Here is a 25,790-nt window from a genome sequence, read left to right as displayed (position 1 = left end):
ATCTTTTGAGTACGTTAATTCTCGAACGTGTAAAAAAAAAATATTTTCTTCTGAAATTCCGTATTATGGAGTTTGTCAAGAACAACAGAAATGACTTCATCACACAACGGTTGCAATGAATGAAAGGACAGAGAAACGGTGACATTGAAGACTCTTATAAATTTTTCTCGGCAAACTGAGCGTAAGTTCCACTGATGGACTCGTCTTGTATGAACTATACATGGCACAAAATATGAAAATATAAAGCTCTAATGCGATCTAATGTGACAGCATCGTTTTGTTTTCTTTTGCGTAGTGGAGCCAGGAAAATGATATATGTTTTCAAACGGTTTATTTTATCAGTTTATCAGAGAATGTAGTTTTGAAAAACGAATAGTATAAAGACATAGGTAGGTGGACGTATACGCGTTCATCACGCCTTGCTCTTTTAATGTCAAACCCAAATATTGACTGTACAAAAAAAAATTCGAAAATGAGATACAAATATCTAAAATCTAACAGCTTTTTTGTGGGAAATTATTACTTACATGTATTTATCAAATCCATACAAATACCAAGAATAAAGTCATCTGTCAGCCATGCCTCTTTCTCTTGGGCTCGGAACATTGCATGGACAAAACAAGTCACGTGGTTCCGATCATAGCTCTTCTGCATAGAAAGAAAATATATTTGATTTAATCTTAAAGCGATGTTATATAAATTGCAAATGTCTGATAACATGTATTGAATAAATAGTATATCAGAAGCAGAAGCTATGACCACACAAATAGGTCCATGACTTATGCGAACGAAATCTCTACATTTCAGGATTAAATGCTGGAATAATTTATTTATTGTTTATTTGCTTTATGTCTTTGTCTTAGTCGGTAGTTAAGTGGCTGATTGAATTTTACATAAACAATTACTGACATGGTGACCAACATCCTCCTTATAGTCATACTGACTGAGTATATAACTGTCAGACATATCTAAAACTTTTGTGTCTTTCATAGCTGCCTGACTGACAGACATAGCTATACCCTTTATTTTTATGCCGATATACTAAAACCTTTCTATTTCTCGTAGTTGCCAGCATTTTATTTTCATCACAAAGTCAGCAGTTAATTAAAAACAATCAATAATCCCTTGCGTGCCTCGCTTACCTCATAGGGACATATATGAAATAATATATCTTTGTCATTATGAAATCAAATAATTATTCTCTAAAAGAAGCAAAAAAGCGTTCGGTATTTTTTCTCGTGTGTGCTGCCTATAGTGCATACAACATACCTTCATTCGTTCAACTAATCCCGTTCGGAGATTGTCCTTTCCCTGCATTATGTCTCGGTACATTTCGCCATATTTTCCAGGTAGATGTCTCAGAAACGGAAAGAGTTTCAAAACTGAATGATTGCTAGGCAATACCATTCGGTCGCCATAGTTATCAAATTGTTCAATTGTGCTTAGCAACGGGTCGTCATCTTCCAGCAATTCTCCTACAAACTATAATAATAGAGAAGATTTGATTTTCGAGCAAATTGATATTGTTATTGTTGGCAATGGTAGAAGTAGAAGTATAAGAAGAAAAAAGAAAATAGAGACAAGGAAACGGTCTATAAGTGATATTGTTAACATTATTACAAAGTCAGGGTCATCAATCCTTATTATTATTATTATTATTATTATTATTATAAAAAAGTAATAATAGCAGTAATAGTTTTATGGCGATAATACCCTACTATGACTGTCAGTGATCACAAAGTAAAGGAAAACTAAAATGCTTACTAATTATCGTATTCTAAAAAAGACTACATGTGAAACTATGATATTGGTAAATGGCACTATGAGAAATGTTAGTGAGATATTCCATTGTTAAAATTAAGACAAGATATTAATTATATTTATCCAATACACCGCAAAAAAAATTGTTCCATAAAGCTACAAATTTTTATAGCATGGAGGAGATCAAAGAAATTCAAAGTTATGAAAGGAAAATTAATATGAAATCGCTTACCACTACTGCCAACAACTTGTAAAGTGACTGGTTAATAATATCCATGATAGAGAAGTCCCGTCCTTCGATAAGTCGTATCCTTTGTGCTACGTCTTGTATCACCTTTAGTGACAACCGTTCATAATTGCTACTTCCCTCTCCAAATTCATGAACTGCTTGAAATGTTATATTCTTCAGTCTTTTACAGATATCGTCATATTCACGAAAAAGTAAATCTTTATAGCCATTCGCTACATAGTACCCTAAGAAAGACCCGGGTCTATCACTTGTGTGCTGGGACAAGTCTTGACTCTGAAACATTTCGACTAACTCCTCGTATCTACTGATTATTATCACATTTTTTCTGAATATTTTCACCATACATACATCACCGTAATCTTTTCCCCACCGAGTAAATGCTTCGTATGCTTTGTCCGGTTTAATGCTGAGTCCGTGTCCAAATATTGGTAATCCTCGAGGCCCCGGCGGAAGTGAACGTAACGTCCTTTCTTTTCTTTTGTAGACGATCGCCGCCGCAGCCACCATACTGAAGCAGATTCCAACTAGCAGATATGTTATCATTATTATTATTATTATTGCTATTATTATCCGTTTGATAACAGATGCTCAGCAAAGTACGTTATATTCCCGATGCCTGAAAAGAAATATTCATATGACACTATAAGTAGTGTACTATTGAATTTCCATTATAGACTTACTGCGTTGTATCCTGAATAACACACATACCGTTCTTAAACATTCAGTAACATCGAAATCAAAGTATCGACGTTATCAGCGAAAGGATTATCTTTGTGATAAAAAGAACAAGACATAGAAACTAAATGAATGGTCCAGGTAGTAAGCCTTGAGAAAAAGGACAGAAAAATAATGAGATACGATAATGTACCCGAAATAATACTGTAAACCAGACGGTGGTGCCCGAAATAAAAGTGTTAACCAGACAGTGTATCTGAATTCCATGAGGAATTATCAGTAAGTAATATACTTATGTAACTAACCATAAACTAAAGCTCTTTTTCTCTTATATGTGTGACTATGTATGAATATATGTATGTATGTATGTATGTATGTATGTATGCATGTGTGTATGTATGTATGTATGTATGTATGTATGTGTTTGTGTGTGTGTATGTATGTATGTATGTATGTATGTATGTGTGTGTGTGACTGTGTGTGTTTATACCTCGAGATCTGTTCCGCACATTAACTTTAAATGCTATTTCTTGTCTGATTTATATATAAACCAAAACTCCCACACCCATATATTGCCTTTTCCTCTCGGTTTACAAAATGCGTAAGAGCCGATTATAACATCACCAGTGTACATCTGAAGTTCACGCCTCTTGTGTTACGCCTATTGCGATGATTTACCCTCCTCGGTTCACACTGGTGCTGTATTTGTAAATAAGTCAATACGTCACGAGTGCGAAAGATGACATTATTTGAATTTCAGAATAAAATGCATACTATTTGCACTTCGAAGAAGATCTCATCATATATTTCTTTAAAAACAAGATAATAAAATATACAGAAATAAAAATCAAAAATATGCATTGATATTTACAACAAATTAAATGTCAGTTGATGACCGGATTAGTCATCATACGTTGTGACGATTATAATGCACAACGAGATCCACCAAGTGTAGCATAGCATTTGTGATCCTGACTTGAATGATTATGAAACCTTGTGAATTGAGTAGGGCAGTTGAAACCCTTTCTCGACAACGCTGAGCGATCAGAGAGGCTTCTAGACCAAACTCTTTTACACAGATCCCACTGTTTTCTTAATTATGAAGGTTTAATCGGAAAGTTCGGAATTTTGATGTCATAGACGGACCTGGCTTGCAAAGGTCAACCAAATAAAGTTATAAGGAATATTTATAGAAAATGTTTTTTTAACGCCCTTAATGGAAAAATGATCGGTGCACAAATACTAAAGTTACGAGAGCTGAATAAATCATTCATGTTGAGGACTGATGTTTCAGACACATGATTATGAGTAGTTTTGATACAGAAGCAACGGGGTCAAAACTACCAGTCACTTAACCAATCAGGAAAATGCTGCTTCGGGAGAACAACTACGAAACTGAGTGTTCGTCAATGCTGTGTGAATATAAAAAATTCGCAACTACATCTTTGGAAGGAATTTGTAATTGAAAATAATCGCCAGCCCCTGAAATATTCAAAAAAAAACGAAAGTCACCAACGCTAGATTGACGTGTTGTATTTTGTCTTTGTAACCGTATCGCTTCTACATCTGGTAATGAAAAAATCAGAAAATGTCGGTCTGATTATTTATTATTAACACATCATCGTGGCAAGTTTTCTTTTTCCCATCGTTTCGCGCTAATGTAAATATTAGTTTCCGTCTTTACGTTTGCTCCCATTCCGTGATTTTCCAAACGTGTTTCCACTTTGTGTACATACGCAGGCGTGTGTGTATATATGTGTGTGTGTGTGTGTGTGTGTTTTATTTGGTGTAAACCGAGGACATTCATGAGATTACACACCAAAGTACCGAGGACACACCTCCAACCGAGGACGTCCTCGGTTGACAAAATGATAAAATCTTGCTTCTCTCAACTATTTTAGCCTAGAATAATGTTAAATCATGATTTGTAGGAAGGTCCCTGTTTACACGATTGGTACATGTTCGCGATTTTGAAGTGTATCCTTCTTCATAAGCTGGCGATACACACGCCCGAAACTATGTCCTCGACTGCCCGGTGGAAAACTTGTAGAGAGATCTCCGCTATCAAATACACGTTGCAAAAACGTATTATCTCCGTTTTGGCCCCAAGCATCAAATACCAACTACTTAGCTAAACTATAAGAAGATAAGCTGGTGCATATAACAGTCCTTGGTATTTTTTATTAATATTTCATGCATGTGAGACAGTAGTGTTGGGAAACTCACGATACATTCATACCATACACGTCCAATACAGGCAAATAAATCTACGATATGTACGAAAGAATTCATCAAAATGCTATTGGAAATACGCATGAATTCATTGTAGAATTGTAATGAAATCGCTAATTATCCGACCCATCTGTAAAGTTAAAACATCTTGTTTGCGACGAGATTTTACCTACGTAAAGATATTGAAAAGATATTCTTGATATGCAAAATTTATTTTATGATTATTAAATGAGCTATATCTGCCTCAATTTCATCATTTGCCTACTTAGTATTCAAACAGGAAAGAACAGATGTGAATCAAGTGTAAAATCCCGTTAGGGTGAGATCGAATTATCACTAACCGAATTTGGAAGTTACATGCACAGAACTTCAGTAAATATATAGAAAGCTAAATATATTATACAGAGGCCAAACATTTATCATCAAGATGATCAGTCCCAAAATGAAACATGTAATTACAGCAATATGTTTATCATTATCACGCTCTTAAGACCTGCGACTGAACGTGCAAGCAATCATACACTGTTCAATGCATTCAATGTTCTTTTAAATGTATATATTTTCTTCAGTTTGTGATTTGATGACTTTGCTGGACATATCATGAATTATATTTGTATCGATAGTTCTGTTGTAAACGAAGTCTTATCAACACAACACACAACGTGTAAAAACAATGTGTCAATCTATATTGCTTTCCCAAATTTAAAGAGGTTTTTAACATTAGCCAGAACGCCCAGGATGTTCTACTGGACCAGCTTGTATTTATCACTTAACAGAACATTTATTTAGAGCTGCAATAGACTGTAATATTCTTACTCATTTAGTTTTTTTTCAGTGTGTTTTATACAGAAGGCGACGCGGGAAAGAAAACTGTTTAAAACTTCCAATCAGCGATACAAAACACCTTTACGTGGTACCTTGAAGTAGCAAATGTATAAACTAAGTGATGTGGAAGATGAATCAGGAGAGTGTTATACCATTAGAGTATATTCTTGTTCATTCATGACTCGAAAACAATAAAACAGGATAAACATCTGCAGTTACTGAACTTTAAAGGTATTTAGGAGGTTTCAGTTCAGTTAACATAGTTAAGTTGTTGTTGTTGTTGTTGTTATCGATGTTTTAGTCTATCATTATTCTTTGTGTTGAGGTTGAGATAAAACAATATACAGATTACAACAGAAATAATGTTGTATGCATCATCGATTTATTCAACCAAAGTGACTTGAAAAATAAAGTCTCCGTGAAATTCACAATATGGGTAACACAAACATTCGTTCTTATTTTCAACATTATATCTGCACAGAGAGAGATGATGATATTCTTTTACTCCTCCATTTTCTGAAGATTTTAAGACAAAAAAAGAAATGCAATTAAATACATAGAATCAAAAAAAGTGGATTCGTTACTTATTAAATTATTTCCAATAGCAAACGAATAAATAAATTAAAATAATTACTAAACTAGATAGAGATATATATACGATAGAGCATTTGAAAATGTAACCTCACAACAAAAATAATTAGTTTCCTAATCGCTTTTCAATCCAGTACGAGTATTTCTTTCCTTATATTATGTTTGAGTTCTCTATTAAATCGAATACATAATATCCTTTATCGTATTGAAATACTTGGTAGATAGTCTGATCATATTTATCCATGATTCAAATTCTAAACGTTCTGATATATCATTTAAACCACCAAGTAGTATAATCAGTATAACATCATCGATCTGATCACAGAAATCACGGTAAATCACTGGAGGCATGTACGAAAATAGACTTTCCATCAAGTGGTTTCTTTCGTCTAAGGTTAAGGCACTATTCATCGAAATGTGCAAAATACGGTCATGACTTATTTTGCCACATAGGGGACACAGTTCAGCTCTTGCTCGCATTCCTCCAATACGAATTAATGTCCCATATTCCATTTTTCTGCTTGAGTCAGTGTAAGCTATTTTCCATAGATGATGCATTTTTAGTCCTGGATTAATTTTTAAAAATCTACCGAATCCCTCTGATGGATTTCTGATACTCATTTCATGTTTTCTCTCCTCAAATATCTGTATTCTTGTCCCAATTAAGTTTTTCCATGTTATTTTGTCTGGAAATTTTCCAGTGAAAATAAAGTCCTTGAGATAGTCTTCTAAATCATACTTTTTGAGTATAGTATTTATATCATATACAAAAGACTTGTAGCTATGTTGGGGGGTCAAAAATAAAATTCCAACAGCCCAGAGGAAAACCTTTTTAGCAGTTAAGTTTGCTGATGTTCTACACATGCGACCAAGGAATACGAGTTTTTGCTTATTTATGCGAGCTTCCATTGATATCATCCCCAAGCATGATGTCGTAGATCCAGTAGGCGATCTTTGAGGGAAACCTTGTACTCTCCGGGCGAAATATCGTTGTATTTTCTCCATTGATTCAATGCCCTGATATGACATATTAAACCAGAGTTCTGAGCCATGCAAAGCAGACGGCAATATAATTCTTTCCCAGACTTTTACAGAAACTATAGGATTCATCCCATTTGCATTTAATCCAGTTGAGTATAGTGAGTTTGTTACACGTTTAGCTTTATCGTAGGAATAGACTATACGATCGTTAGTTTTCATTGATTGTGAAAAGGTAACTCCTGCATATTTCACTTTGTTTGCTCTAGGAATATTCTGTGATCCCAGAGTAATTCCATTTGATGAGTACACTTCATTTTTTGTTACTAAATATCATCCAATTACTCTTGTTAGAGTTATATTTCAGTTTCCACTTCTGTGCATACTGATAAGCTGTATTCACAAGTATTTGCAATCCATTCAGCGTAGAGCTTAGTAGAGTAGTGTCGTCTGCCAAAAGCATGCCATGTATGTTCATCTGATTCACTGTTATCCCGCAATTGAGAGAGAGAGAGAGAGAGAGAGAGAGAAGATTCGTACGCGTATTATGCAACGAAGATATAACTCTATTTTGTCAAAAAGCGAATAGTCATGGCCGATAAGGCGAGTTTCCTGCCATAAATGTTCAAATCCAGCCAAATAGTATTGTTACAAGACAGGGGTATTTGCTTGACCGAGCGGTGTCAAACCCTGGAGCGATTCCGCTAGAAGTCATAAGTTTACTCCAAATTTCCAAAGACTTCTATACAACTTCAGTTGTAAATTGGAAAGCCCCACGTGTCCATTCTATACATAAATTTTTCGATAATCAATGCAAGACCACAGATTTCAAAACTTGCCAGATATATATCAACCGCACATCTGCGTGGTTTCTCTTCATCAACTTTCCGTACCGTCAGCAGTTCACGCCGTAGAAACTATACAACTATCCTCTAACACAGAGAAACTAGTTTTCCTGCGCCACCTTTGGCCAGTCAATTCATGGTTTCAAAGCACATTTCGCCAGTACAACTGCATCACATTTGCCACCATGGCGACATAACGGGATCTGTCGAGTTCCTTCTTGTTTATTCCTTTGTGTAATTTAGCGGTCTCTACCGTAAATACTGCCACTGCAGTCACACCACCAATGTACACCATTAGGTTGTAATAGGAACTATATTACTCCAGGGACACCCATGCGGTTTTGACATGAATTCACTAAAATTCAGCCATGGCATAGTGGAAACTCAATAACACTTCACTCCGTGACATTTGCTCCTACTAATTGGCAAATTATTTCGGACTAAAAGATATTTCCATTGCACCGAGTTCAATAATCAAACAAGTTATCACACAAATCTAAGAATTTCTTAAAACGGGGCGCTATAACCAAATGCGCATACTCCAAATTTATTACAATATGATTTCCAAAGCGGTGGTATAGTCCGAAGCGTGTTATGCCGTATTTAAGTCTAATTGCAGGACAATCAGTCAATCAATAAATTCATCAGTCAGTCAATAACAACAAGATATATATTCAAATAATAATGTAATTGCCCTAAAGAACAGTTGTAGACGAAACCCTTATGGAGGTCACAGTCACTTAATACTAGTATGTGATTTAGATTTGATTTTAACGTAGCTTTAACAATACTTCAGTCATATCGCTACGATGTCTGCAGTTAGGCGGTTTATAGTTATGTCGAGCATTGGGGCATTACGCCGCATATATGTAGCATGATGTCCCACGCAGTCACATTATTTTGACACCAGGCCGACTAGTCATAACATTAACCTCTTAACGCTGAGAGCCTAGCGAGGCAGCTGTTAGTGTGATTTCATGTCTTTGTTATGACTCCTCCTTGGTTCGAACCCGCAATCTCCCGCATCCGAGGCGGACGCTCTAACCAATAGGCCACCTGAGCAGTCGCAATGATTGTTAAGACTGGACTAGATATGCAAACATGTCCTTGTTGGTCATAATGTACCAATGTCCACGGTCTCCGTGACTTTTTCAAATAGTGTGCGCCCTTAGTTTGCATGGATTACACAGAATATTTGTGTAGACGTGTGCATCCTCGCTTGCATTGCTAAATTTCATATTCCTTAGAACTGATAATACAGTTCCCTCCTTGATACATCACCGTTTGCTATTAATTTACTGCCTCGAACGGTATTTCTTTTCGCTCTAACATCGCCAGAACAAATGTCCTCGGTACACGGTTCCATACGCAAGTCCTCGATATCCACCAAATACGAGTGAGTGTGTGTGTGTGTGTGTGTGTGTGTGTCGGGGGCTGGAGGTATTGCCACACAATTGTATACACGGAATTACATGTCGTATTAGATATAAACAAAAAAAGTTCATTGGGTTTCTCTGGCAATTTGCTCTTTCCCAGAAATTCTGAGATTTATTGTTAATATTGAATACTTATGAAGCGGTATGTTGTCCAATAATACCGAATGCATTACGTCCCATGACAAACGTTCGGTTTTCTGTTGTATTTTTCATCATTTTAGAACACAACAACCAGCCAGTAATGTAATGTATTAAATGAACCGTCATGTCAAGTAAAATGACGGATTTTGTACCGTATACATTAAAGAATTGTTGTAATTAAAAAGACAGAAAATGAGCAATACGTTTCCTTTTTTTAAAGTTCTCTCAGAAAAAAAAATGATTTACGGATTATATAGTGAAAACCTAAAAATATTATGAAACGTTTTCCCTGTTGCTCATTCTATTTGTTTTCTAAGCATACTTTTGCAATCATCTCCTCGCAAATCGTTCTAAACATGTAGCAGAGGATTCAGACCTATCAGTTAGTCAGCTCTCAAAGAAATGTGATGGAGAGAGAGAAGAACAAGAAGAGTTGGCATTAAGCCAGCTCCTTTCGTGGCATACACAAACTAGCACACACGTTTATTAGACCTTTACTCTATTGATTTAGGAATTCTGGAGAAACAGGAGCACATCAAATATCAAGTAGAAAATGGGGCTATTATGTTCGAGGATAAGTGGTGACATTTAAAGTGGGAGGGTCCCCTATGTAACATTTTGATGAACTTCAAGTTTGGTTGTTTATTTTTTTTGCAAACTAGTTGTTGGCAATATTGTTTTACTAAAATTAGGGATATAATGTGCTGATTATATCAATAATGCTTGTATAGTACAAAATAAAACACTCACAGGCGCCCGTCTTTGTTTTAATACGCAATGACGCCCATCAACGTTTTAATATGTACAAATGCCTTTTCACGTTGTAATACACAAATCCCGTCCTTCTACGTTCTAATACGCAAATACAGTCCTTCAACGTTCTAATACGCAAATACCACCCTTCTACGTTCCAATACGCAATATTTTGTAATTCTTTCCAATAACTGTCATCAACTTACTTTTTTTTCTCAACCAATTGATGACCATATTAACTTAAGTGTTGAATTAGTCTCACAAATTCTTAAATTTCGTCAGGATTAATGTTTCTTTCTCAATTTATTCTAAATTTCCGATACCTTAATATTTCCTTTGTCGTATTCCTTGTTATAGTATTATGTCACTTCCTTTGCTTACCAGGGACAATCAAATCCTGTGCCAACTTTTATGAGAGACATACGTTTGGTAGTACTAAAACAATTCAGTATGGTTATCCGTGGGGAAAATGTAAGAATGAATAGACATCCATACTTTACTTAGAATGTTTGATTTCTTATTGTATGCTCAAAAAAAGAGGCTGGTGGATTAATGTATTTGTATGCGTGAGTTGCAGTCCATTTCCTCATAGCTGTTTTTTATGATTATCAGAATTTTCGTAGTAATTGATCTTGTGAGAAATTATCTGTTCTTGTTTCCTTCTTAATTAAATTAATATCTGGGATGCAATTTTCCTTGAAGGTTATGAAATATTACCGATTTTGTTGGGCATTGTTTTTCATGTGGTGGAACATCGAAGAGTTGTAGGGAGATTCCCGTGTTACGTAGGTGGGTGGGTTGAGGGGAGGAATGAGTTGAATGTTGTTCTTCTTAATGTGACTATCAATTTTTTTTAAAGATCTATAAATGGGGTGGTCAAAGAAAATCAGCTATGTTGTTCCAAACCTTTTACTTTTCATTTTCTCCTGTTAGTAGCTATGGAACTTTATTTTTGAAGTATGTGTCTTCCAAAATGTGAGTGTCTTTCGAGATACGCGTGTCTTTGCTTATCCTCTGTGTAAAGTTAAGATTGAAGAGAAAGTCATACTATATTATCTCTCGTTTTATTCTCGTATTTTGGGTGTTGTCAAGGATGTATTATTTCGTCTTTTCTGCACAAGAGGACGATTCGATAGTAGAAACACGTTTGTGCTGGCCGGGTTTGCGATTACACTTTGACCTACAACGTACAATACTGGCTGCCCAGTTTCTACAAGATTTTCTTCCATGTGTTTACTAATTTTTTCTAGTGGTCGATTTTTTAGTGGGAACTCGCGAGTGTGGAGGCATGGGTTGGTCTTACGATAAAGGGAATAGCCACAGCATGATCCGCTCAGTTGTGCCAATATATTTACTTACTCGATTGCTGCATTCACGGCCAAGTTTTTAAATGCATATATCTAAATGGTCCTGGAGCTTTATTTTGATCGCGGGTGGTTACAAAGGTGAGAAGGTATATTCTCGACCGCGGCTGTAGTTGAAAACGGTTTAGTATCACCTTTAAATGCAATTATTTGTAAACGATACACAATACATCTATAAGAACAACAAATACACTTGATAGAGGTCAGAGCCTGTCGTCATACAAAGGTAGCCATCTTTCCAAATGATAAAGTTTTATCTCGCTCTTTTCTCTCCGACTTTCTTTTGCCATTTTAAATTTATAATATCAGAAGCCATACTGTGTTCTGCTTATTCAATTCCTGACAATATTACGGCCATGTCCAATAAAAAGCTATGTCCAATGGACAGTACTCTTACTAAGCGGCAACCACTTATTGCAGACGGACCTCATTTATTCATGCGCTTCAATGTCAAAGTGTTTGGAAATTACACAACATATCTATAAACTGGAGATTCGTTTTGCCTTATATTCAGTAAGAATAAGCATTTAACAACTTTTCAAAATCTGAAACATTTATTTTCAAGTAAAACATTAATTATAACTGGTCAAAACAGTACGTGGAGGCTAAGAAGAAAAAAGAATTCTGTTGCGCTTTTGCATCAAACATTTTATGATCCTGACGAAATTAAAAAGACAATGCAAGCAACTTACTATCAGTGTTATATTCACCTCGATCTGGTTCTGCATACCTTACTTTTGCCATCTACTTTTGAGTAATCGGAGTGATAGGAATGTTAAAAAGAATGCACTCAACACCACGTTAACACGCAACTGGTTACGCTACCAGAGGGTGTAGTTAACTTACTTTTGTGACAATACACTATTCTTAATAGCTTCAACTGAAAAGGTATCGCTGACCGGTGGTTGCATATTTACAGCAGCTAATGATACACGTCATTAAAAATCACAGCAAGAAAAATTTGACATATGTAAATAATTGATCAATGGGTCATCGTCTTGATACAGTCAAAGGTTTAATACGCCACAATATCTCCTAAGGATGAAAGAACTCAAGAGCGTTGAGTAATCGTTGCCTACACTTAAATGACGTTTTTATCGAGATTTGTTACCTTTTTATCCATGCTCAAGTATTGTTAATATTTGAACCTGTTATATCAAATACAAAAAGCCCGATCATTGAAACCCTGCATATTTTTTTCAGAAATCGGGTGAAATTATATGTCGGATCGATATACATATTTATAATAACCACTTGGAAACCTAAAACGTATCACCCGCTGGAGAAGTCCGTTCGTACGTCCTTCAGTAGTAGATTAATAAATAACACATTAAATATATCCAAGAATTAGGACAATGTGTGTTTGATAAAATAACATTCTTTTGGTATCATTCATTACCAGACCCTAATTCTGCCATCTCTCCAAACATACTTTCACACATAAATATCGTGTGAGACACACGTTTCAGAATAACTTACGTAGGAACAACAGCACTGTCTTTTGTTTCTTTTCTTCTGCTATACGTTATATATATATATATATATATATATATATATATATATATATATATATATATATATATATATATATATATATATGTGTGTGTGTGTGTGTGTGTGTGTGTGTGTGTGTGTGTGTTTAGTATTACCCTTCCTTTAATCAACGCTGGTTAATATGACTTTCAACACAACCTTGATGGTGAATTCTACAAATAACTTATCTCGTGTTGATTTGATTATGACGGTTGTTTACTCTTTTGGGGTTTTGTACGAGATAGAATAGTTTATTTATTTTAATCAGCAACATGCACGCACGCATACACACGTGTCCTAAAGGCATTGTTGCAAAGAGATCTGCATTTCCTACACGTAAACATATGCATAAAATAAAAATAAAAATGAGTGTAATGCTAAGATAAGAATAAATCTTTCATATATTTATTCCAGGTTTGTTCAACTTAATTAGAAGAGATTTTGTTAAAGCTTTATACGGGTAACGAAGACGATGATGACTGATCGACTGATATTTTCTCCATGAAGGTGATGATACTAATCACAAGAAAAATCACGATACACGTGTAACTAGATGATGATGATAATGACGATGATTATTATTATTATTATTATTATTATTATTATTATTTAGCATTATAATAACTAGGAAAAATTCCAAGCAATACTGATAATTGTTGTGTTGATCATGCCAAAAATGTTAAAATCAATACAAGTTATAAGTCGCAATGATGAAGAGATAACAAACTCAAAGTTGTGTACTATGCACAGTTATTGTATTAACTTTATATACCGCCTTTATGAGCTTACAAGTTGCCCCACTGCAAACTGCACACACACAGTTTTTTCATCACATAATGCGCCAGCAGGTCTTAATTTATGGAGGTTTTGTTTCTTTAGGAGTAATCAGTAGAATAAACAACATAGACGCTGATTTGTCGGAGCATTATATTACAGCAGATTATTGTCCATATTGTTCGCTTTTGGACTCGAAAGTACAAACAGTAGCACATACAGAACTCTTCGAATCAAGCGACGATCTTACGATCTAGAATAAAACTAGCAATGGCAAATTTAGACTGCTACACGATCAAAGTATTGTCATTCCAGAGTCATGTATTTTTTTTTTATAAAAACGTAACACGGATGCAATGTGCAGTGTACTAACCGACTTTTGTCAAGATTGGCCGCTTTTTTTTCTTCGCATAAGCGGATTCGGGTACAACTTGGCACGGAAGAAGTTTATAAGTAGATATCACGCTAGATAGGTACGTTTGCACGAATATTAAATAACCTCGATAGAAACCCTTGTATCAAAGTTCACGAATATCCCAAAAATTAAATATAGATGCTGTATCAAATTTACGTATGGTTTTTAAGAGATATTTAGTGCGATCAAATACTATAACAGTAGATGGATGGAACCTACTGCCCTCGCATAGAAAAATAACTGTGTTTTCGAATTCAGTATTTCAATCGAATCGGGTGGCGCTTTCTAACCCCTCGTATAACAAAATGAAAATTATGCTCTGAAAAAAGCACAACGCGGGTGAAACATATCAAACAGTAAAGAGGCAAATAGATTTTACGGTAGTACGGATAGTCTCGTTGGACCAGACTCCCGCGTGGCTCCGTTTAACATCTACCAAACTTGGATGACAGAGATCTTGAAGATCCACGCCAGAGACTGGATGAACGAGACGAATCAATTCGATATGCCCAAACATATTTTAGTTCGGTATCTTTCAATAGTCCATATTCGAATAAATATGTTCCTGAAAAATGCTATATAACATAGTGGTTTTAAAATGTCCGTTTTGTGTATTTAAAACTTCTGACTAGAATTTAAAGTGCGTTAGAATATAAAGTATGTCATCTGAATAATTCCATATTGAAGTCGACATTTCCTCGTCAGTCAAATGTTTACTATATTAGCAAACAAATAAAACAAAACCTTATAATGATTTAAATATGACTAAGTCTTGTAAAGGTAAACCCTTTGCAGTAGATTTTGGCCTTCTTTGTCAGTTAGGTGCTTGTCTTCACAATCGGGATTGTTCAACACTTGCCATTAAAGAGGGATATTTGTCGTCATGATACTCATGTCAAGTTAGAGCGGATTATTTTCGGTTTCACAGTTTGTGTGCAATCTGTGTGCAACAATCCTCAAACGCAAGTTACATTTCTCGCTAATAGATACACTGTAAGTTCCTAAAACCGGATACGATCTTGACAAACCTCTTGTCCTTTCTAGAGGTGACCAGCATATAGGATCGTTTTAAAATCAGTATTAGCAGGTCCTTATTGGGATATAAATATTGCACCAGTCTGTGGAGAAAAGTTACGATGAGAAATGACGGAAAGGGTACTGAAAGTTGCCCTTTATTAGAACGAAAATTTCAAAATGTGTACAGATTTTCAATATGTAACTTGTAATGTTTATTTACATACTTTGTACAGAATTTTAACATCTTTACCCTTCATAGTTGTCTTATTACATAGTTGGTATACTATACACATAGTCTTCGCGATTTATTATTACATTTTAGAAGTCAGCATGTTAAGATATCACTTACTGTTAATTTGAATGGTCCAATTAACACCATGAAATCTAATGCAGTATTGTGACTATTGACTGATTGAGAGAGTGGGATTTTCATTGCTCCACCTACTAGAACAACGTTATTTTACAACTTTTTACTATCACAGTATGGACGCTGTATATCTAATCCATAGCAGAGGGAACACCGGCAATACAAATACTGTGGTCATAGAAACGCACCTCAGAGGGGATGTGATTTTCTCTGAGTGAGGTTTGATGACAACCGCAGAGAAGCGCTGATTCCAGCAGATCTGAGTACATAATGATTCCATTAAACGTACCTGAGGCTGGGTCTTGCCTGTAGACACAGACGACAAAAACGGCCGTTGTCATAAAGCGAAGCAAAAAACGATTCCATAGCTATGCTTTCGATGATTCAGATGTAGATGATAATAGCAGTTAAACTGGAATACTTCAAGTAAAATATTGTATCATAAAAAGTCACTAAAGGCCTTCTTCTAATGCAACTGAGTGTTAAAGAAATAACAATTTGCAATAACACTATATGGAAATCTGGGCTAGTAGCTGAAGCAACACTTAAAACCCTTATCAACACACTCTAGCTTTCTTTACTGAAGTACACGCCGGAAGGTATGGAGAGCATCCGGATATGTATCTGTGGGAGGGGTATGTACAAGTCAAACACGCCCCTACGGTCATACCTACCTAGAATATTTCGACAAACTAAAACGAGAATTGGTTTAAACCCGCGGGAACGTCAAGTTGTACCATTCAAAAGGTCTCACAAAAAAAAAATACAGAGTATGCTGCTCAGTGAGGATCTATTGTTTATGAGCGAGAAAACATTTGACGGCTACAACAATACAAACCCATCTTTCTACATAGAAACTAACACACGATTTGTATCTTGCACTACATCCCCCATTGTCTCAAACATGCAATCCGTGGACTTATTTCCTGCGGCTCGCAACAACACCCGGAATTCGTAAAACAACTTATAATACAAATTTCTTTACTTCAGTCAGCCAGTTTTAATAAAAATTCTATTGTTTCATAGTTATGTATATTTGATTTAATTTATATCTGATGTAATTTAATAGCCTGTAAGTTTTAAAATATTTTTATTTTAATTATATCACTGGCACAACTTCTAAAAATCAAACTTCAGATAAGCTTGATCAACGATCCTTGTCTGTTCATATGTGTACCTGTTGCAAGAAGAAAGGACATGTTATTTCTGATTACTACAAATTGAAAAATAGGCATCAGAATCAAGACAGACCTATTCCAAATGCTCTTATTTATGAGGTCAAGATCTCGGTCATGTATTGAAAGCAATACTTTTGTTGGGTCTAATAAACCCCAGCCTGATTTTATTATGGATAATTATGAACCATTCATATCGAAGGATTCTATATCAATCTTGAGTGATTTGGCCAATCATATCTCTAATAAAATTTGAAGGGACACAGGAGCTTCTCAGAGTCTATTATTGTCAGGTACTTTGCCTTTTCTGAGAAGTCTTCTTCTAATGAGAGTGTTCTTGTAACTCACACCTTGTATGGATCAATAAGTCCATCCAATTGAAAAAGACATTTTTTCACTCTTTCTTTGCTGCTGTTTATTAGAGCCTAAACACGTAACATAAGATCGTTTACTTCTTTATTCCAACATTTCATCTGGCAACCATTTACATGAGCCGCTTCTGCTGTTTTAATGTTTTCCAGTGATGCTACCCTCGTGCCAATGTATTTGTCCTCGTGTGGTGAAATGAGTTCGTATTTAGAACCGTCTGAGTTTCAGGTACACGCATTTGCACGCCACTATACGGCGACCACAAGCGGAGGTCGGCACTTGTAGTTATTAAGGAAACGTGCAATATATATACAGACACACACACATATTCAGGAGGAGGTCTTATTCACATGCATTCAATATCTAAATATAGCAAATTATCTGATTTACGCTAAGAGCTCATATACATTTGATCAGTGGCTCCCATCCATTTTGAGTACGAGGATCCCTTCTTAACTTCAAAACATTTCACAGACCCTCACATGCTAATACTTGTACTTTAAAGTTCCGTTAATTGAGAAATAAATAATTAAAAAAAAATATTATGAATTCAGCAACCCTTGTAAACGAATACACAATGTATTCATCACAACAACAAATACATACATTAGTCTGTCAGTCGCGAATATCTTGGAATATCCCCGCGCCCGATTTGTGGCCCACGGGTTAGAACTGAATGCTACATGAACACAGACAATTTTACAAAACAAAAACTCATGTTAACACCTTACCGAAAAGTTTAGTTCGTTCGAATTACAATCAAGACATATATTGACTGGCCTGAGCAAGTTGTCACAATAAAAAGTGTAAAGAGTCCAAGTATTTGGAGCTATTTTGTTAGCCTCTTAACTTACATGTCCGCCTAACCGACTGGTGTAGGGATAACTTTTACGGTGAAGATGACGTGTGTACATGTCAGTAGTACTTGTGTATCGCCGTCTATTGACATTTTGTCTGTCTAATTCTGCATCTTTTTATGTCATTCGCATTAGTTGGGGTTTTTATAATTGCACTTGGGACTAAAATTGTGTAATTAATCTAGTACCATGGTTTGATTTTAGTTTCCTTTTTACACAGGTAAAAAGTTAAAATATTCGAGCACCAGGAACAAATATTTATGAAGAACTTAAACTCGACGAACGCTTAATCACAAAAATGAAACTGGAACATTAGAAAAGTACTAAATAGGATGCCAGTGAAATCTTACATCAAACATGAAATAAACTGAAAATAACCTTTTTCTCTCTTTCCTACTTATAACTGGATACAAGTTGAAGATCTATTCCAAGAATGAACCAACAGGAAATTCTGTTAAAAATTGTCTCGCCTGCTTCGCGGGTGTAGGACATAATCCAAACTTTGCACAGCCAATTTAGCAGAAAAAATAAATTTGTACAACCACGATTTACCTTTTAGGGGTGTCAGCATTAGCGATAGATGTCATTGCACGTATTAACTGCACTGCAGTAGATAGGGAACTGGGTTACATGCGATAAATATTGCCTGATGTACATGCACAAACTATTATGAAAGCTGTAAATTTCTAATGCGATATGAGAGAGAAAGGGGGGAGGGGTTAAGGCGGAGTAGTTTCTACAATAACATATTGAATTAACTGCACTGTCTCATTACACAACTAACGACTTGCTTTGTCTATTTCTTTAAAGATAGCAGATCAAAATAGCTCAACTGCTTGCCGAATACCTGAATGGCCAATAAAACGATTTCATCCCATCGGCGACAGTAGTAAATAATTTGTTTATTAGCAGAGAAATCAACGTTGCTAATATTGTTATGGGTTCAAGATCATTTTAAGCACATGATAGGCTATATATAACGGCCAATATAGCCGATGGAGAGCGAACACGGGAAAAACCCGGTAAGAACCACAGATCCACGTGAAGCTACTATCAAGATTTCTCACATACCCACATTGGCCGAGCCCGAGACTCGACTCCACACAGCCAGAGGTGATATGGCAGTAATCGATAAAAGCTCCTTAGACCACTCAACCACAGGAGCCACCAGAAATGAACGTGAAAGGATATTAAATGTCTCACTGGATAGTTTTGTATTTTGACACCTCGCTAATTTTTAAGGTAGAAGGCATGAACCTAATTATCACAAGCCTAGCATTTATAAATTCACACAGAAACTAAATATGTAATGTGGTTTAGATTTACTTTGAGCTAGGCTTGTAAATGGGATGGCTGGTTGGAGACTGCCTGTCACAGTTAGACGATCATTGGAGATCAAATGCGCAACTTGGGCTGCAAATGAGCAGCCGACTTGGCTTACGTATTTACGTGTGTCTGCTACAGAGGTAAATATCTAAAAATCTTGATTGTTGATGGGTGATGAAAAGTATGCTAATTTGCTATAGTACTAGTGAACCTTATTCACGCACAAGGAACATGCTGATTCTTTTAGAATCAGTGAACAGGCTAAAACCACAGGCTGAAAAGATCATTACCGAGGAGCAGGCGGGGTTCAGAGCAGGGCGCAGACAACAGAGCAGATCTTCAACTTCAGGATATTGTGTGAGAAGTACCTCCAACACCAGCAAGATATGTACCACATCTTTGTGGATTTCAAGAAGGCATTTGACAGGGTAGGGCATGCAGCCTTGTGGGCGACCATGAGACTGTACAACATCAATGCCAACCTCATCACAGTAATAGTGCACCTCTGTGACAAGGCCACTAGTGTAGTATACTTCAACGGCAGCAAAGGGGACTGGTTCAGAACGCCAGTCGGAGTCAGACAGTCTGTCTGCTCTCTCTCTCTCATACTATTCAACATTTTTCTGGAGAGAATCATAGCAGACGCGCTTGATAAGCATACAGGGACAGTCAGCATCAGAGGCAGAACAATCACCAACTTACATTTTGCTGCTGGCATTGATGGGCTAGCAGGAAATGAGCAAGAATTAGCTAGCCTAGTAGTGAGCGTTGACAAAACCTCGGTAGCCTATGGCATGGAAATTAGTGCAGAGAAGACCAAAATGATGACCAACAACACCAAGGGCATCAGCACCGACATCAGGGTACAAGGTACAAAGCTAGAAACTGTCCACAGATTCAAGTATTCGTGGGCAACTGTAACATATGAAGGATCTAAGCCTGAAATACTCTCCAGGATTGCACAGACAACAGCAGCGCTGACAAACCTGAAGCCCATCTGGAAGGATAAGAACATCGCACTCAGTTCAAAGGTCAGACTGATGCACTCACTGGTGATCTCCATATTTCTCTATGCCCTCGAATCATGGATCCTAACAGCTGACTTAGAGAAAAGGATACAGGCTACGGGGATGAGATGTTCCCGAAAGATCCTCGGCGTCACATACAAAGACCATATCACCAATGAAGAAATACGGCAAAGGATAAGACAAGCCATTGGGCCTCATGATGACCACCTGATCATAGTGAACAAAACGGAAACTGTAGTGGTATGGGCATGTCTCACGATCATCAGGACTTGCCAAGACAATCCTACAGGACACTGTACAAGAAAAGAAAGAGAGGCAGGTAAAGAAAGAGGTGGGAAGATAACATTCGAGAGTGGACAGGCTTGACATTGAGCGACTCACTGAGAAAGACGGAAAATCGAGAGGAATGGAGGAAGCTGGTTGTTTTGTCTTGTGCGGTGCCCCAACGGTCTGCCAGACTGCGGGACTGATGATGATGATGATGAACTTGGGCTGCAAATGAGCAGCTGACTTAGCTTACGTATTTATGTGTATCTGCTACAGAGGTAGATATCTAAAATTCTAGATGGTTGAGGGGTGATGAAAAGTATGCTAATTTGTTATAGTACTAGTGAACCTTATTAATGCATGAGGCACATACTGATTCTTTTAGCTGCCTAGTCACAGGAAAATATTCAAAATAACTCTTTGCTGTCAAAAGTGAATGTAAGCTATAGGGGTTGGTGGCAGTGTTGGTTCAGTATAGAAGCCACCAGCTGCATCAGGAATTAACCTGTTTGCCACAGTCAAAATCGCACATATATGCTTTCTACAAAAATAATTAGTTTGTTTTTATTTGTATCTTCAGTGTAAAATTATTCTCATTGTTCTGCAATAGGTCATTGTCAGAGGATAATTCACCAGATACACTGTCCTGTGAGAACTACAGGTCTGCAGTCTAATTGCTCCTCAGAACACGCATTGCGTGTCACGTGACTATCGTACTCTATTTTTAGACGGGGAACAGTGAAACTTTCTTTAAATGCACTTTTCGGTTATTTTGCATTGAACGCAATGGTATAACAACCATTTATCGACATTTTGATACAGGTGAAAGAAAGTCAAAATACATTCAAAGTAACATTTTTGAAAAATTATTTAGAAAGATCCTCAAGAACATGTGGCCCCTAACTTTAGCTGATAACATTTATAATGAAAATTTGAATAACTATCGTGAGCAGATCCTATACATACATACAAGCAGCTGCCTCACAAGAAGCTCAGCATTAAGATATTAGTGTTAGGACTGGTCGGCCTGGTGTCAGGTTAATGTGACTAGGTGGGACATCATGATACATGTCTACGGCATGATGCCCCAGTGCTAGATATCACTATAAACTGCAACATTACATGCATCGTAGCGATATGACTTAAAAATGGTTAAATATACCTTCAAAATCCACATTACACACACACGCTCAGAGCTTCAAATGCATCTAACCATTCATATATTTGACATTTGATTTATGCCATATATGCGTTCCTGAGATTATGGCGTACATCGAAAGCAATGTTAATACACATACGTCATTTACGCGCGAGTCACAGCACATGGCGTCAGCGATTACTTAAAAACGAGTATAGTGGCGCACATTGAGTGTTATTTCTTCATTGTAAACGGCCTTAACATGAAAACGAGTAAGCGCGCGTCATCTGTACATACGTGCATCCATCCATCCAAATATGCATACATACATACATACATGCTGTTGTTGTTGTTGTTGTTGTTGTTGTGGGGTTTAACGCCATTTTTCAGCACGATAGGCTATACATGGCGGCCAGTATTAATGGTGGAGGAAGAACCCGGAAAACCCCGGAAAGAACCACCGACCCACGAGAAGCTACTGGCAAGCTTTCTCACATGCCCACATTGGCTGAATCTTAGACTCGAACCGCCGCAGAGGTGAGATGGCAGTGATCCGTAACGAAGAGCGCTTTAGACCACTCGGCCACTCGGGGCCCCCCATACATACATGCATACATACATACATACATACATACATACATACATACGCACAAACACAGACTGTGTGTGTGTGATTAGGATTCTTAACGTAGCTTTAACAATTTTTCAGTCATATCGCTACGATGTCTGTAGTGTGGCAGTTTATGGTGATGTCTAGTACTGGGGCATCATGCCGCAGACAACAAAGCATGATGTCCCACCCAGTCACATTATCCTCACACCAGGCCAACCAGTCCTAACCCCAACCTCTTAATGCTGAGCGCCTGGCGAGGCAGCTGTTAGAACCATTTTTGTAAGATTTTGGTATCCAACCCATGATCTCCCGCTTCCGAGGCGGACACTCTAGCCACTAGGTTACAAGAGCGGTTACAAACAAATACATACATGCATACATACATACATACATACATACATACATACATACATACATACATACATGCATGCATGCATGCATGCATCCATCCATCCATCCATCCATCCATACATACATACATACATACATGGCTTTTATCACGAGGTGGTCTTCTAAGTCGAGTAAAGTTCCATATAGCAAGAACTGACTTGCGCCTGACTTTAGTTTAAAAGCGACTTATTAAGACGAGACCGACTTAGAAAATTTCGGTATCGACAGTAATCAGCGAACTATGTTATTAACATTAGCACCAATCGTAATTTTTTCCTTTTTCTTTATTAAGAAATATTTTAAGTTTTAACATGCGAATTCTAAACTATAAGAAAATAAAATGCAGACTGATTTTCATATACTTCAGTCTTTTGTCCGGGAACAAATTATATCTACTGTGTTAATAAATAAATTAATAAATAAATAAATTCCGATCAGTATACATTACGAAAACGATATTGTGAGGATGTGTGATAGTCTTTAGAGAGCAGAAGTTTAGAAAAGTCAACGAAAAGACAGTGGTACAGACACGCATACGAACAGATAAACCTCAGTGATTGTCGTACCCTGAAAGCCGAGGGTTCCAAAACCTACTAGAGGGCTTGTACTGGCTAGTGTTACTGAGCAAATCACTTAAATGCCTTCATGTATCCTTCATGATTTGATTAAGCCACATAACCAAACTCTATATGTGTGTGTGTGTGTGTGTGTGTGTGTGTGTGTGTGTGTGTGTGTGTGTAAATATTAGCATTAATTGTGTCGTTGGCGATATTTATTTGGATATTTCATGATTTTGTTGCTTTGTTTTTAGTTTATATATATATATATAAATTCAGCTCCCTGTGACCTAGTACGTAGGGCGTCGACCACGGATGTGGGAGGCAGAGGGTTCGAACCCCGGCAGAGTCATACCAGAAACTTATAAAAATGGCACTAACAGCTGCCTCGCTAGGTTAGTGTTGGGACTAAATAAGGTTTGAGGGCCCTAAAGCACTTATTACCTTGGGTCAGTTTCATCAAGGATGATTGTGGTGTACATCATTTATTTTATACTCTCGCACCTTTATGTTCTGTTGGTGCTGATGAATCATTTAGTTAATGCGTTTGTCTGTATATAATAAAAGTAGTGTAAAGAATATCATGTGTTTGTTCCTACACACTCAGACATCTCCCTCTAATAGCTACCCGTTCGTCCCAGAGTCACATCCAATCGGCTTGCATGTTACATTTCGTTTACTGATTCCAGTCCAACACGCCTATACGACCTCCTCCATGTGTAACACGTTTATTCTAGATATTTACTTGTCTCTTCTGACGCTCGTATTCTCAAATTCCAATTATCAAAGCCTAGTTCTTTTAGGTACCTACTTGCCTCTTGAACTTCGACACACTGTCAATGATCTACTTCAAGAGTGCACTAACAGCTCATTTATTTAGACTGCAAGAACAGTCTTAAGACTGAAGAATGTTTCCTTACCACGCATTATTTTCAGCATGTTTTTATTTGGAACTCTTTGGTTACTGTTTTTGTAATCTATCTAATATCTAAGCATGTGGTAACTAATACGATACGGTAAAGCGCTTAGAGCTTTAATAGGTTAAGAGCTTTACTAAGTCCGTATTATTATTATTATTATTAGTAATAGTAGTAGTAGTAGTAGTAGTAGTGGTGGTAGTGGTAGTAGTAGTAATAGTAGTAGTAGTCCTAGATAAAAAATAAAAAAGAACGATCCGACTTTTTTGTCTTTCTATAATTTTGGCATAAAATTGTTTTGAATTTACAAGCAAATGCATTAAAATCGTTTTGTGTCACTTAGATGAAAATAACAATAATGGTTGTGAACCGGAATATGAACAGCTTTATGTCAATTATAAGGTTTATGTGCATGTATCATGGGGTAGTCCTGTTCATTGTTGAATGATGGGACGGCATTTTCAAATTTCAATACCCCTAGCGCTTCTGCAGAAAGCTATATATTATGTATCATGGTATTCCACGAGATCAATTTGTAAAGTCTGATATTTATTTAAGTAAAAGAAAGCTACTGATGTATGAATATTAGGTTAATGTGTCCTATGCAAGGAAACTTATAGGGTATACGCTAGATATAACTAGGGTAATATATGTGAGTTAATAATTACACAATTGAGAAGAAATGAATTAGTAACGAGTTAGTGTGAGGGGACCAATTTCTGTAGATCTACGAAAAGCACATTAGTTTGGGCCAGAGAACAATTACTTAGATTAATGGGGACAGGCGCTTGTTAAATCTCTATACTGCAATGATTTCTAATGTCTGGTCGGTAGAGGTAGAGATTCTTAATTAAGCATTCATTTACTTAACCGTGAGACGGACTATTAGGGCCACGGCAAACTTCGATTTTATAGTGGAACTGTCAAACTTGAAAATTTCCAGAAACAGTTATTCGTAAACCTAGGGCAAGCCCGCAGCAAGCTGACGGCAATTTTGGTGCTATTAATAAAAGGCGGTAAATATATTTCATCCTGACTGGTTATGCTAAATTGGGTCTTCTTTCCCACACAAAATTTCCTAGCTGTAAATATTGCCCCCATCAAAAAAATCTAATTAGTCTAAGCTTTGATGCAAGGGTAATGGTATAGGGGACTTTGAGAGTGAATTTGAAAGAAATTCTCTCATGAAACATCTG

General features: G+C 36.6%; 1 protein-coding gene across 3 annotated transcripts in view; it reads right to left on the bottom strand.

Moving 5' to 3' along the window:
* Positions 1-25,790, bottom strand: part of LOC149774988 (cytochrome P450 1A4-like) — a 38,785-nt gene that overhangs the window by 6,763 nt on the left and 6,232 nt on the right. Inside the window, exons 1-4 of one of the 3 annotated variants that reach the window (XM_089944574.1) lie at positions 3,177-3,323; positions 1,994-2,627; positions 1,270-1,482; positions 528-648 (exon numbers count right to left, since the gene is read on the bottom strand). In XM_089944574.1, coding sequence (XP_089800700.1) covers positions 528-648; positions 1,270-1,482; positions 1,994-2,554 — 895 coding nt within the window. In that variant the 5' untranslated portion in view covers positions 2,555-2,627; positions 3,177-3,323. Of the gene's footprint in view, positions 1-527; positions 649-1,269; positions 1,483-1,993; positions 2,628-2,879; positions 3,025-3,176; positions 3,324-25,790 lie in introns of those variants that run through there. The other 2 variants (XM_089944576.1, XM_089944575.1) reach the window with 2 other exon arrangements.

The sequence above is a fragment of the Sinohyriopsis cumingii genome, unplaced genomic scaffold (assembly GCF_028554795.1).
Source record: "Sinohyriopsis cumingii isolate HCF-2022 unplaced genomic scaffold, ASM2855479v2 utg000043l, whole genome shotgun sequence".
NCBI classification, from domain to species: domain Eukaryota; kingdom Metazoa; phylum Mollusca; class Bivalvia; order Unionida; family Unionidae; genus Sinohyriopsis; species Sinohyriopsis cumingii.
Note: the sequence above shows the minus strand (reverse complement) of the source record. Positions and strands in the feature narration are given on the sequence as shown.